Source organism: Cetorhinus maximus, chromosome 3, assembly GCF_964194155.1.
Source record: "Cetorhinus maximus chromosome 3, sCetMax3.hap1.1, whole genome shotgun sequence".
NCBI classification, from domain to species: Eukaryota; Metazoa; Chordata; class Chondrichthyes; order Lamniformes; family Cetorhinidae; genus Cetorhinus; species Cetorhinus maximus.
The window spans coordinates 177,688-192,464 of NC_135881.1; the positions used below are offsets into that span (position 1 = coordinate 177,688).

At 47.4% G+C, this 14,777-nt stretch overlaps 1 protein-coding gene across 1 annotated transcript in view; it reads right to left on the minus strand.

The window, feature by feature from the left end:
- The window catches only part of macf1b (microtubule actin crosslinking factor 1b), a 383,409-nt gene that overhangs the window by 150,131 nt on the left and 218,501 nt on the right, over window positions 1–14,777 (minus strand). Inside the window, exons 27-28 of the mRNA XM_078534257.1 lie at window positions 3,076–3,201; window positions 2,693–2,836 (exon numbers count right to left, since the gene is read on the minus strand). Coding sequence (XP_078390383.1) covers window positions 2,693–2,836; window positions 3,076–3,201 — 270 coding nt within the window. The remainder of the gene's footprint in view (window positions 1–2,692; window positions 2,837–3,075; window positions 3,202–14,777) is intronic.

The window sequence follows — 14,777 nt, forward strand, 5'->3', positions numbered from 1 at the left end:
TTATGGTTGGGGAGCAGGTGAAAAGGCCAAGTGGTCTTTACATTTTTTAGGAAACATCCACGGGCAGGATGAGGTTTCCAACAGGAATTAAAAATAAAACCAAAATTTTAAAGTTTAATTAATAACATGTCCCTGAGGGGACATATGTTATAACATTTTTAAAGTCTTTATTTTTTGTTTTGAAAAATGTTCATCTCTGAGTCAGCTCTGTGCCTCAGGGAGGTTTTCAAACGTGCAATCATGTGTATGCACAAAGTTCACACGCCCTCCTCCCCTGCCCGCACAGGCAGTGCTCAGCACTCCAGCATGTGTTTGGCCTTAATTGGCCCACCAGCGTGAAATCGCGTTCCAACCCGATCGCGGGTGGCCGCTGGCTCCCTGACTGTCCCTGACTGTCCCTGCCTACCCCCACCGAGCCCACCCAACCAGGGAAAAACCCTCCCCCTGTGCTCTAGGGATATGGAGGGAGAGCGGGAGTACGGCGTTGAGATAGAGGATCAGCCATGATCATTTTGAATGGCGGAGCAGGCTTGAAGGGCCGAATGGCCTACTCCTGCTCCTAGTTTCTATGTTTCTATGAAGAGCCACAGTGAGCCCTCGCTGGCTGGTGAATAGTGACACACAGGGTCTATAGATGTCGCATTTCATTCCTGCAGATGCCCGAGAACCAGTGTCGCCAATGACTGCGCACATCTAGGGAACTGGTCGGTCACATCTGCCACTTACTGCAAGACATAGCGCCACGTGGACAAGAGGGAATCTGCTGCCAGTGGCTCCTTTCAGGACCCCACAGGTGACCTCTGTGGATTTCACAATCCTCCACCTACAAATCCATCCATGAGGTCATGGATGCATCTTCTCGAGGGCAACAACTTTGTGCATTTCACCCTGGACCAGGACAGCCAGGATGCAAGAGCAATTGGATCTGCCCAGATCTCGGATTTCCCACAGGTGCAGGGTGCAATTGACTGCACTCGTGGTGCTCAGATCTCTGTCATTACACTCAGTGAACTACATCAACCGCAAGGGGTTCCCTTCACTGAACGTGCAGCTGGTGTACAACCACTAGAAACACATCCTGCAGGTATGTGCGCGGTTTCCAGGGAGTGTGCACAACACTTACATCCTGAGTCGCTCGCAGATCCCTGCAGCCTTCCAGGTCCCACAGAAGCTGCAGGGTTGGCTCCTTGGGGACAAGGGCTACCCACAGAGGCCATGGCTGATGACACCTGTGCGGCGGCCTCAGACTGCAGCAGAGCGACGCTATAATGAGGCTCATGCAGCAGCAACTTGGTGGAGCAGACCATCGGGATGCTGAAGGTGAGGTTCCAGTGCCTGGACCAGTCTGGTGGAGCCCTGCAATACAGTCCACAGAGGGTGTCACACATCGTCATCGTCTGCTGCACCCTTTACAACCTGGTGCCCCAACGGGGTGAGGAGCTGGCTGAGGAGGAGATGCACATCTCCAATGAGGAGGATGCCGACAGGGATGAGGGTGAAGAGGTCCTCCATAGTGATGATGACGGGGATGAGGCTCTCGCACTGTCCAGGCGAGGCAGGCGCACTTGAGAGGCTCTCATAGCTGCCAGATTTGTGGAGGATGATGATGACATGCAGTGAGGTGTCCCCATAGATCCTCATATCACAGTTGTGAATGATTGACTCCAGTCTGGCCTATCTCAGCGCCAATACCCTCTGTGAGAATGCTCCTGTCATGGAGATGCAGTGGAGGTCCTAATAGTTGCTCAATTGCAGGAGGATGATGACAACATGCAGTGAGGATGCTCCATAGACCTTCACATAAGAACTCTGAGCAGGAGTAGGCAATTCAGCCCATCCAGCCTGCCCCGCCATTCGTTACAATCATGGCTGATCTCATTTCAGCCTCAACTCCAATTTCCCGCCCTCTCTCCATAACCTTTCAACCCGTTACTAATTAAAAATCTGTCTATCTCCTCCTTAAATTTATTCAGCGTCCCGGCATCCACTGCACTCTGAGGTAGTGAATTCCACAGATTCACGACCCTTTGAGAAAAGTAATTCCTCCTCATCTCTGATTTAAATCTACCACCCCTTAGACTAAAACTATGGCCTCTCTTTCTAGAATGCCCCGAAGGGGAAACATCCGATCCGCGTCTACTTTGTTTATCCCCTTTAGCATCTTATATACCTCAATTAGATCTCCTCTCATCCTTCTATTACAGAATTACAGAAACGCTGACTCAGGGTCCTTGGGGTCCTTGAAAATGGACCTAGAGGGACAGGCGTACTGGTCAGGTCCCAGTCCCTGTAACTCGGCTGAGCATCTCCTGTTCTAGTGCTGGCTGCACAGTGTGTAGATGTACAGGGGCCACAGCTGGGCCGGGCATGTTCCTGACCCTGCCCCATTACACCCCAAACCCAATACTCCCTCCAACATCTGCTCCCTCCTGACCCTCTGAACGTGACCCCTGCTTTGACCTGACTCTGATACCTGCTCCCCTGTCCGAGGGTGTGGTTGCTGCTGGTAACCCAGCAATATCAGTCCTGGTGAGGCTCTCCAATCTCTACCAATGGTTAAACAATTTTTTAATATACTTTACAGTTTAAATTTTTAACAAGGTCACTCCAGCTGTGCCCCAGGTGGGGTCAGGGGTCATGGTGGGAGCAGGGGTCCTGCACTCCCTAATCTTGCACCACGACCTTGACTCACCTCTTGCCATCGCTTTTGGACAATGCTGATCCAGGATCGGATGGTATTGACTGACTCCGGATTACAGGAAATCAGGATCTCGTTCCCCAACGAGACGACACCATCCAGTGCCGTGCGTTCACGTTCCAGACTCTTCACATGCTCCTGGAACAAGGATCAGGAAGATGTCATGTAACTCCATACTGTTCCCTCACCTCTCCCCCTTTCTCCTCCATCATTTCTACCCTCCATTTCCTCCCCTTTGCCTCTCATCCACTTCCTCTTCAACCTCCTTTTCTCTCCCTTGCCCCTCCGTTTTCTCCCTTATCCCTCGCCCCGACCCTACACTCGCCCCACTCCCTTCTCCTTCCCCCTCCCATTTCCTCCCTGCCTACTGGACCCACCTGGTGCTGTTGCTTAAATTCCAGCAGAGCCTCCACTTCCTCTGGGATGAGTTCAAACTTCATTTCTGTCTCTGCCTGTGTCAGGCGACCCAAGAAACCATGAACTAAAGAGTGAAATTCCTCAGCCTGTTGGGAGAGAAAGTACATTCGAGCTCATTGACAATACTGGCAAAGGCTCAGCAGCATTAAACACTAAAGACAATAAAGTGCCAGGAATCAGAGCAGAATCATGGCTCCCAACCCCCCAGGCCCTTCAGCCGCCAGTCCCGGAGATCTTGGAGACAGTGGGCAGCACCTACAGCTCTCAGCCAGGAATTCTGGGTTTAAGTCGTACTCCATGAATTGTTGGCCACAGAAGGAGCATTTGTGATGCAGTTCAAAAGTTTGATAATTGGTTTGCCAATCCATCAAAGGCTTCCCCCACTGGCAGTGGTGTAGTGGCATTGTCACTGGACTAGTAATCCAGAGGGCCAGGCTAATGCTCTGGGGACTGGTTCAAATCCCACCACAGCAGTTGGGGAATTTCAATTCAAAGAATAAATCTGGAATTAAAAAGCGAGTCTTGGTAATAGTGACTCTCCTTATTAATATAGAAACACAGGGGCAGAAGTAGGTCCTTCGAGCCTGCTCTGCCATTCATTATGATCATGGCTGATATTCCAACTCAATAGCCTGTCCCCGCTTTCTCCCCATATCCTTTGATCTCTTTCGCCCCAAGAGCTATACCTAATTCCTTCTTGAAAACATACAATGTTTTGGTCTCAACTACTTTCTGTGGTAGCGAATTCCACAGGCTCACCACTCTCTTGGTGAAGAAATTTCTCCTCATCTCAGTCCTAAATGGTCTACCCCGTATCCTCAGACTGTGGCCCCTGGTTCTGGACTCTCCCACCATCGGGAACATACTTCATATTTCTACCCTGTTTAGTGCTGTTAGAATTTTATAGGTTTTTATAAGATCCCTCCTCATCTTTTGAACTCCAGCGAATATAATCTTAACCGACTCAATCTCTCCTCATATGTCAGTCCTGCCATCCCAGGAATCAGTCTGGTAAATCTTCGCTGCACTCCCTCTATTGCAAGTACATCCTTCCTCAGATAAGGAGGCCAAAACTGCACACATTTTTCCAGTTGTGGTCTCACCAAGGCCATGTTTAATTGCAGCAAGATATCCCTGTTCCTGTACTCGAATCCTCTCGCTATGAAGGCCAACATACCATTTGCCTTCTTTACCGCCTGCTGCACCTGCATGCTCACCTTCAGTGACTGGTGTACAAAGACACCCAGGTCTCGTTGTACATTCCCCTCTCTCAATTTATAGACATTCAGATAATAATCTGCCTTCCTGTTTTTGCTACCAAAGTGGATAACCTCACATTTATCCACATTATACTACATCTGCCATGCATTAGCCCACTCACTCAGCTTGTCCAAATCACACTGAAGCATCTCTGCATCCTCCTCACAGCTCACCCTCCCACCCAGCTTTGTGTCATCTGCAAATTTGGAGATATTACATTTAGTTCCCTCATCTGAATCATTAATACATATTGTGAATAACTGGGGTCCCAGAACCGATCCCTGTGGTACCCCACTAGTCACTGCCTGCCATTCGGAAAAAGACCCGTTTATTCCTACTCTTTGTTTCCTGTCTGCCAACCAGTTTTCTATCCATCTCAATACACTACCCCCAATCCTGTGTGCTTTAATTTTACACGCTAATCTCTTATGTGGGATTTTGTTGAAAGCCTTCTGAAAGTCCAAATAAACCACATCCACTGGCTCCCCCTCATCAACTCTACTAGTTACATCCTCGAAAAATTCCAGTAGATTTGTCAAGCATGATTTCCCTTTCGTAAACCCATGCTGACTCTGACTGATTCTGCCACTGTTTTCCAAGTGCTCAGCTGTTAAAACTTTTATAATGGACTCTAGAATTTTCCCCACTACTGACATCAGGCTGACTGGTCTATAATTCCCTTTTTCTCTCCACCTCACTTATTAAACAGTGGGGTTACATTAGCTACTCTCCAATCTGTAGGAACCGTTCCAGAGTCTATAGAATCTCGGAAGATGACCACCAATGCATCCACTATTTCTAGGGTCACTTCCTTAAGTACTCTGGGATGTAGATTGTCAGGCCCTGGGGATTTATCGGCCTTCAATCCCATCAATTTCTCCAACACCATTTCTTTGCTCATACTGATTTCTTTCAGTTCCTCCCTCTCACTAAACCCTGTGTTCCCCAACATTTCTGGTATGTTATTAGTGTCCTCCTTTGTGAAGACAGAACCAAAGCATGTATTTAGTTGGTCAGCCATTTCTTTGATCCCCATTATAAATTCCCCTGTTTCTGACTGTAAGGGATCTTCATTTGTCTTCACCAATCTTTTTCCCTTCACATACCTATAGAAACTTTTACAGTCAGTTTTTATGTTCCCCACAAGCTTACACTCGTACTCTATTTTCCCCTTTTTAATCAATCCTTTGCCGAATTCTAAACTGCTCCCAGTCCTCAGGTCTGTTGCTTTTTCTGGCCAATTTCTATGCCTCTTCCTTGCATCTAATACTATCTCTAATTTCCCTTGTAAGCCATGGTATGACCACCTTTCCTGTTTTACTTTTGCACCAGACAGGAATAAACAATTGTTGCAGTTCACCCATGCGCTCTTTGAATGTTTGCCATTGCCTATCCACCGTCATCCCTTTAAGTAACGTTTCCCAATCCATCATAGCCAACTCGCGCCTCATACCATCGTAGTTTCCTTTATTAAGATTCAGGACTGTAGTCTCAGAATCCATCTTGATGAAGAATTCTATCATATTATGGTCGCTCATCCCCAAGGGGCCTCGCACAACTAGATTGTCAACTATTCCTTTCTCATTACACAATACCTAGTCTAGGATGGCCTGTTCTCTCGATGTTTCCTCAATGTATTGGTCCAAAAAAACATCCCGTTTACACTCCAGGAATTCCTCCTCTACGGTATTGTTACTAATTTGATTTGCCTAATCTATATGCATATTAAAGTCATCCATAATTACAGATGTTCCTTAATTACATGCGTCTCTAATTTCCTGTTTAATGCCATTCCCAACATCACCACTACAGTTTGGGGGTTTATATACAAGCTCCACTAACAGTTTTTGCCCCTTAGTGTTTCTCAGCTCTACCCATACAGATTCCACATCGTCGGAGCTAATATCTTTCCTCACTATTGCGTTAATTTCCTCTTTAACCAGCAATGCAACTCCACCGCCTTTTCCTTTTTGTCTGTCCTTCCTAAGTACTGAATACCCCTGGATGTTCAGTTCCCATCCCTGGTCACCCTGCAGCCATGTCTCCGTAGTCCCAACTATATCATACCTGTTTACATCTATTTGCGCTGTTAATTCATCCACTTTATTGCGAATGCTCCTCGCATTAAGGCACAAAGCCTTAAGGCTTGTCTTTTTAACAGGACTTGTCCTGTTCCCACTATTTTTCACTGAGGCCCTGTTTGATTCTTGCCCTTGATTTCTCTGCCTGTCACTTTTCTTATTCCCTTCTGTCTTTTTTTGAAAGGAGTCATCAACAGTGCTATCAAGCAGCACTTGCTTAACAATAACCTGCTCATTGACGCCCAGTTTGGGTTCTGCCAGGGCCACTCAGCTCCTGACCTCATTACAACTTTGAATCCAACATGAACTAAAGGGCTGAACTCCCGAGGTGAGGTGAGAGTGACTGCCCTTGACATCAAGGCAGCATTTGACCGAGTGTGGCATCAAGGAGCCCGAGCAAATCTGGAGTCAATGGGAATCAGGGGGGAAACTCTCCACTGGTTGGCGTCATAGCTAGCCCACAGGAAGATGGTTGTGGTTGTTGGAAGTCACACCAAATTTACTGGTTCCCCTTTATTTACTCTGCTATTTTTTAATTCATTCGTGGGATGTGGGCATTTATTGCCCATCCCTAGTTACCCTTGAGAAGGTGGTGGTGAGCTGCCTTCTTGAACCGCTGCAGTCCATGTGGTGTAGGTACACCCACAGTGCTGTTAGGATGGGTGTTGCAGGATTTTGACCCAGTGACAGTGAAGGGCGGGGATATAATTCCAATTCAGGATGGAGGGGAACTTCCAGGTGGTGCTGTTCCCATCTATCTGCTGCCCTTGTCCTTCTAAATGGTAGTGGTCGAGGGGTTGGAAGGTGCTGTCTCAGGAGCCTTGGTGAGTTTCTGCAGAACATCTTGTAGATGGTACACACTGCTGCTACTGCGCGTCGGTGGTGAAGAGAGTGAATGTTTGTGGATGTGGTGCCAAGCAAGCGGGCTGCTTTGTCCTGGACGGTGTCAAGTTTCTTCGGTGTTGTGGGAGCTGCACTCATCCAGGTAAGTGAGGAGTATTCCATCACACTCCTGACTTGTGCCTTGTAGATGGTGGACAAGCTTTGGGGAGCCAGAAAGTGAGTTATTCATCACAGGATTCCTAGCCTCTGACCTGCTTTTATAGCCACAGTATTTATACAGCTAGTCCAGTTCAGTTTCTGGTCCATAGTAACCCCCAGGATATTCATAGTGGGGGTTACAGTGATGGTAATGCCATTGAACATCAAGGGGCGATGGTTGGAGATTTTCTTGTTGGAGATGGTCATTGCCTGAACATTGTGCAATCATCAGCGAACACCTCCACCTCTGACCTTATGATAAAAGGAAGGTCATTGATGAAGCAGCTGAAGATGGTTGGGACTAGGACACTACCCTGAGGAACTTCTGCAGTGATATCCTGGAGCTGAGATGACTGACCTCCAACAACCACAACCATCTTCCTGTGTGCTAGGTATGACTCCAACCAGTGGAGAGTTTTCCCCCTGATTCCCATTGACCCCAGATTTGCTAGGGCTCCTTGATGCCACACCTGGGGAAATGCGACCTGGATGTCAAGGGCAGTCACTCTCACCTCACCTTGGAAGTTCAACTCTTTTGTCCATGTTTGAACCAAGGCTGTAATGAGGTCAGGATCTGAGTGGCCCTGGCGAAACCTGAACTGGGTGTCAGTGAGCAGGTTATTGCTAACCAAATGCTGCTTAGCACTTCCATCGCTTTACTGATGATGGAGAGTAGACTAATGGGGCGGTAATTTGCATGGTTGGATTTGTCCTGCTTTTTGTGTACAGGACATACCTGGGCAATTTTCCACATAGCCAGGTAGATGCCAGTGTTGTAGCTGTACTGGAACAGCTTGGCTAGGGGTGCAGCAAGTTCTGGAGCACAAGCCTTCAGTACTATAGCTGGAATATTGTCAGGGCCCGCCCATAGCCTTTGCAGTATCCAGTGCCTTCAGCTATTTCTTGATATCACGTGGAGTGAATCGAATTGGCTGAAAACTGGCATCTGTGTTGCTGGGGACCTCCGGAGGAGGCCAAGATGGATCATCCACTCAGCACGTCTGGCTGAAGATCATAGCAAATGCTTCAGCCTTATCTTTTGCACTGATGTGCTGGGCTCCTCCATCATTGAGGATGAGAATATTTGTGAAGCCTCCTCCTCCAGTGAGTTGTTTAATTGTCCACCACCATTCACGACTGGATGTGGCAGAACTGCTGAGCTTAGATCTGATCGGTTGGTTGTGGGATCGCTTACCTCTGTCTATCACTTGCTGCTTATGCTGTTTGGAATGCAAGTAGTCCTGTGTTATAGCTTCGCCAGGTTGACACCTCATTTTGAGGTATGCCTGGTGCTGCTCCTGTCATGCCCTCCTGCACTCTTCATTGAACCAGGATTAATCCCCTGGCTTGATGGTAATGGTAGAGTGGGGGATATGCCGGGCCATGAGGTTACAGATTGTGTTCGAGTACAATTCTGCTGCTGATGGCCCACAGCGCCTCATCAATGTCCAGTCTTGAGTTGCTAGATCTGTTTGAAATCTCTCCCATTTAGCACGGTGGTAGTGCCACACAACACGATGGAGGGTACCCTCAATGTGAAGGCAGGATTTTGTCTCCACAAGGACTGCGCAGTGGTCAATCCTACTGATACTCATAGTCTCATAGACGTTTACAGCACAGAAAGAGGCCATTCAGCCCATCGTGTCCGTACCGGTCAACAAAGATCTGACTACATTAATCCCATTTTCCAGCGATTGGCCCATAGCCCTGGAGGCTATGGCAACACAAGTGAATATCTAAATACTTTTTAAATGTTACGAGAGCTTCTGACTCAACCACCCTTTCAGGCAGTGAGTTCCAGACTCCCACCACCCACTGGGTGAAAAAATTTCTCTTCAACTCCCCTCTTAGCCTTCTACCTCTTACCTTAAATCTATGCCCCCTGGTTATTGAACCCTCTACTAATGGAAAAAGTGCCTTCCTATCCACCCTATCTCTGCCCCTCATAATCTTATACACCTCGATCAGGTCCCCTTTCAACATTCGCTGCTCCAAGGAAAACAACCCCAGCCTATCCAATCTTTCCTCATAGCTCAGACCCTCCAGACCAGGCAGCATCCTGGTGAATCTCCTCTGCACCCTCTCCAGTCCAATCACATCTTTCCTATAAGGTGGTGACCAGAACCGCACGCAGTACTCCAGTTGTGGTCTAACCAACGTTTTATACAGTTCCAGAATAATCTCTCTGCTCTTGTATTCTCTGCCTCGGCTAATAAAGGCAAGTATCCCATATGCCTTCTTAACCACCTTATCTATCTGCCCTGCTACCTTCAGGGATCTGTGGATATGCACACCAAGGTCCCTCTGATGTTCAGTACTTTGTAAAACATTGTATGTTTTCAAGAAGGAGTTAGATATAGCTCTTGGGGTGAAAGGGATCAAAGATATGGGGAGAAAGCGGGAGCAGGCTATTGAGTTGGATGATCAGCCATGATCATAATGAATGGCGGAGCAGGCTCGAAGGGCCGAATGGCCTACTCCTGCTCCTAGTTTCTATGTTTCTACTTTCCAGGGTCCTACCATTCATAGTCTAATCCCTTGCCTTGTTAGCCCTCCCCAAGTGCATTACCTCACACTTTTCCGGGTTGAATTCCATTTGCCACTGCTCTGCCCACCTGACCAGTCCATTAATGTCCTCCTGCAGTTTACGGCTATCCTCCTCACTATTTACCACACTACCAATTTTCATGTCATCCGCGAACTTCTTGATCATACCCCTTACATTTAAGTCCAGATCATTTATGTACACCAGAAACAGCAAGGGCCCCAGCACCGAGCCCTGCGGAACCCACTGGAAACAGACTTCCAGAAACATCCCTCTACCATCGCCCTCTGCTTCCTGCCTCTCAGCCAATTTTGGATCCAACGTGCCACTTTGCCTTGGATCCCATGGGTTATTACTTTCTTGACCATAAGACCATAAGACATAGGAGCAGAAATTAGGCCATTCGGCCCATCGAGTCTGCTCCGCCATTCAATTATGGCTGATAAGTTTCTCAACCCCATTCTCCCGCCTTCTCCCCGTAACCTTTGATCCCCTTACCAATCAAGAACCTATCTATCTCGGTCTTAAATACACTCAATGACCTGGCCCTGAATTCCATAGATTCACAACTCTCTGGCTAAAGAAGTTTCTCCTCATCTCTGTTCTAAAAGGTCTTCCCTTTACTCTGAGGTTGTGCCCTCGGGTCCTAGTCTCTCCTACTAATGGAAACATCTTCCCCACGTCCACTCTATCCAGGCCTTTCAGTATTCTGTAAGTTTCAATCAGATCCCCCCTCATCCTTCTAAACTCCATCGAGTATAGACCCAGAGTCCACAAACATTCCTCATACGTTAAGCCTTTCATTCCTGGGATCGTTCTCGTGAACCTCCTCTGGACCCTCTCCAGGGCCAGAACATCCTTCCTGAGATACGGGGCCCAAAATTGCTCACAATATTCTAAATGTGGTCTGACCAGAGCCTTATAAAGCCTCAGCAGCACATCCCTGCTTTTATATTCTAGTCCTCTCAAAATAAATGCCAACATTGCATTTGCCTTCCTAACTACCGACTCAACCTGCAAGTTAACCTTAAGAGAATCCTGGACTAGGACTCCCAAGTCCCTTTGCACTCCAGATTTCTGAATTCTCTCCCCATTTAGAAAATAGTCCATGCCTCTATTCCTCCTACCAAAGTGCATGACCTCACACTTCCCCACGTTGTATTCCATCTGCCACTTCTTTGCCCATTCTCCTAACCTGTCCAAATCCTTCTGCAGCCTCCCCGCCTCCTCAATACTACCTGTCCCTCCACCTATCTTTGTATCATCTGCAAACTTAGCCAGGATGCCCTCAGTTCCTTCATCTAGATCATTAATGTATAAAGTGAAAAGTTGTGGTCCCAACACTGACCCCTGCGGAACTAACTAGTCACCGGCCGCCATCCTGAGAAGGACCCCCTTATCCCCACTCTCTGCCTCCTGCCAGACAGCCAATCTTCTATCCATGCTAGTACCTTGCCTCTAACACCATGGGCTCTTATCTTACTGAGCAGCCTCCTGTGCAGCACCTTGTCAAAGGCCTTCTGGAAGTCCAAGTAGATAACATCCATTGGCTCTCTTTTGTCTAACCTACTCATTACCTCCTCAAAGAATTCTAGCAGATTTGTCAGGCATGACCTCCCCTTGATGAAACCATGCTGACTTTGCCCGATTTTACCATGCACTTCCAAGTATTCTGAAATCTCATCCCTAATAATGAACTCTAAAATCTTACCAATGACTGAGGTCAGGCTAATCGGCCTGTAATTTCCCGTCTTTTGCCTCACTCCCTTCTTAAACAGGGGGGTTACATTAACAATTTTCCAGACCTCTGGGACCCTCCCTGACTCCAGTGTGCCATGAGGGACCTGATCAAAAGCCTTGCTAAAGTCCATGGTAGACCACATCAAATGCATTACCCTCATCAACACTCCTGGTTACCTCCTCAAAAATTTCAATCAAATTTGTCAAACTTGACCTTCCCTTAACAAATCCATGCCGACTATCCCTGATTAATCCGTGTCTCTCCAAGTGCAGGTATATTCTGTCCCCCAGAATTCTATCTAGTAACTTACCCACCACCAAGGTTAGACTGACTGGCCTGTAATTTCCTGGTCTATCCCTTCCTCCCTTTTTTAATAATGGGACAATATTAGCAGTCCTCCAGTCCTCTGGCACCTCACCTGTGGCCTGAGAGGATTTGAAAATTATTGCCAGGGCTCCTGATATCTCTTCCCTTGCCTCCCTCAACAGCCTGGGATACATCTCATCCGGGCCTGTGAATTTATCCACTTTTAAGGCCGCTAAGCCCGCCAGTACCTCCTCTCTCTATGTTAATTTCCTCTAATATTTCAGTCCTCCACCCTGATGTCTATACCTGTGTTGTCCTTTTCCATTGTGAAGACCGATGCAAAGTATTCATTGAGGACTGTACCCATGTCTTCCGGGTCCACACACACATTACCTCTATGGTCCCTAATTGGCCCCACTCTTTCCCTAGTTATTCTCTTGTTCTTCATATATTAAAAAACCCCTTTGGGTTTTCCTTTATTCTACCCACCAATGCTTTCTCACGCACTCTCTTAGCTTTCCTAATTTCCTTTTTAAGTTCCCCCCTGCATTTTTTATACTCCTCTAAGGACTCTGCTGTATTGAGCCCTCGGTATCTGCCATAAGCTTCTCTTTTTTTCTTAATCCTAACCTTTATGTCCTTTGACATCCAGGGTTCTCGGGACTTGGTCCCCGCCTTTGTCTTTCCGGGAACATATTTACCCTGAACTCGCTATTTCCTCCTCGAATCCCACCCACTGCTCTGACACAGTTTTATCTGCAAGTAGCTGCTCCCAGTCCACTTGGGCCAAATCGTATCTCATCTTAGTAAAATTAGCCTTTTCCCAGTTTAGAAATGTTATTCCTGGCCCAACCTTATCCTTTTCCAGAGCTATCCTAAATCTAACTGAGTTATGGTCACTATCTTCAAAATGCACCCCTACTGGTATACCTTCATCCTGCCCAGGCTCATTTCTGGATATTGGGTCCAGAGCTGCCCACTCCCTTATTGGGCTTTCTACATACTAGCTAAAAAAGTTCTCCTGGATGCAATTTAAGAATTTTGCTCCCTTCCACCTTGCACACTAAAACTATCCCAGTTAATATTTGGGTAGTTAAAATCCCTCCTATTACTGCCTTATTATTCTTACACTTCTCTGAGATTTGATTACATATTTGATCCTCTATCTCCCCCTGACTGTTTGGGGTCTATTGTACACACCCAACAGCGTGTTTAACCCTTTTGTGTTTTTTACTTCTACTATTATGGGCTCATTTGATGATCCTTCCAGGATATCATCCCTCCTCACTGATATAATTTATTCCTTGATCAATATTGCAACCCACCACCCCCCCCCCCCGCCACTCCTCTTCTATCCCTCTCTTTATCTGGTCTGAATACCCTGCAACCAGGAGTGTTGAGCTGCCAACCCTGCCCTTCTTTTAGCCAAGTCTCGGTGATCGCTATGATATCATACTCCCACATGCCTATCTGTGCCCTCAGCTCGTCTGTCTTATTCCTCAGGCTCCTTGCATTAAAATATATTCTGTTTAGCCTTGTTAAACTCACTTCTTTCTTATCTAGCCTATGTTTCTCTGCCTTCCAGACTCACTCACTAGCGTTTTAACTTCTAATTCCATCTCAGCTTCTCTCCCTCTGAACTACTTTTCAGGATCCCATCTCCCTGTCAATTTAGTTTAAATCCCCCCAACAGCATTAGGAAACCTCCCCGCGAGGATGTTGGTCCTGTTCCTGTTCAGATATAACTCATCCAACTTGTACAGGTCCCACCTCCCCTGAGAAACGGATTCAATGCCCCAGGAACCTAAAGCCCTCCCTCCTGCATCATCGCTCCAGCCACACATTCATCTGCTATATCCTTCCGTCCCTATACTCACTACTGTGTAGCACTGGGGGTAATCCAGAGATTACTACCTTTGAAGTCCTGCTTTTCAATTTCCTACCTAACTCCCTAAAGTCTGCTTGCAGGACCTCATTTCTCTTTCTTCCTGTGTCATTGGTCCCAACATGGACCACGACCTCTGACTGTTCACCCTCCCCCTTCAGAATGCTCTGCAGTCATTCCCTGACATCCTTAGGCACCTGGGAGGCAACATACCATCCTGGAGTCATGTCTACGGCCGTAGAAACGCTTGTCTACTCCCCTCACTAACGAATCACCTACTACTATTGCCCTTCCACATTTCTTCCTCCCCCCCCAACCTTGAGCAACTAGACCACCCACCGTGTCACAGCCTTGGCTCTGTTTGGGCTCCACAGAGGAACCGTCACTCTCACTGTTTTCCAAGGCCAAAAAATGGTTTGCGAGCGAGATGCACTTGGGGGATTCCCTCACTCCCTGCCTGGTCCTCTTCTGTCTGATGGTCACCCGTTCCCTCTCTGCTTGCACTTCTTTAAGCTGCAGGGTGACCATGTCCTAAAACGTACTGTCCACAACCCTCTCACCCTCGTGAATGCACCGTAATGCCCCCAGCTGCTGCTCAAGCTCCAAAACCCGGAGCTCGAGTTGCTCCAGTCGGAGGTACCTCCTGCACACATGGTCACCTAGACCACCAGGAGCGTCTAGGATTTCCCACATAGTGCAGGGTGTGCACATCACGGAACTGAGCTCCCCAAACATATCTTAACTAAATAGAATATGGAACTTTGCTTTTATTTTATCCTTACTCCTATTCATGTATAGACTAG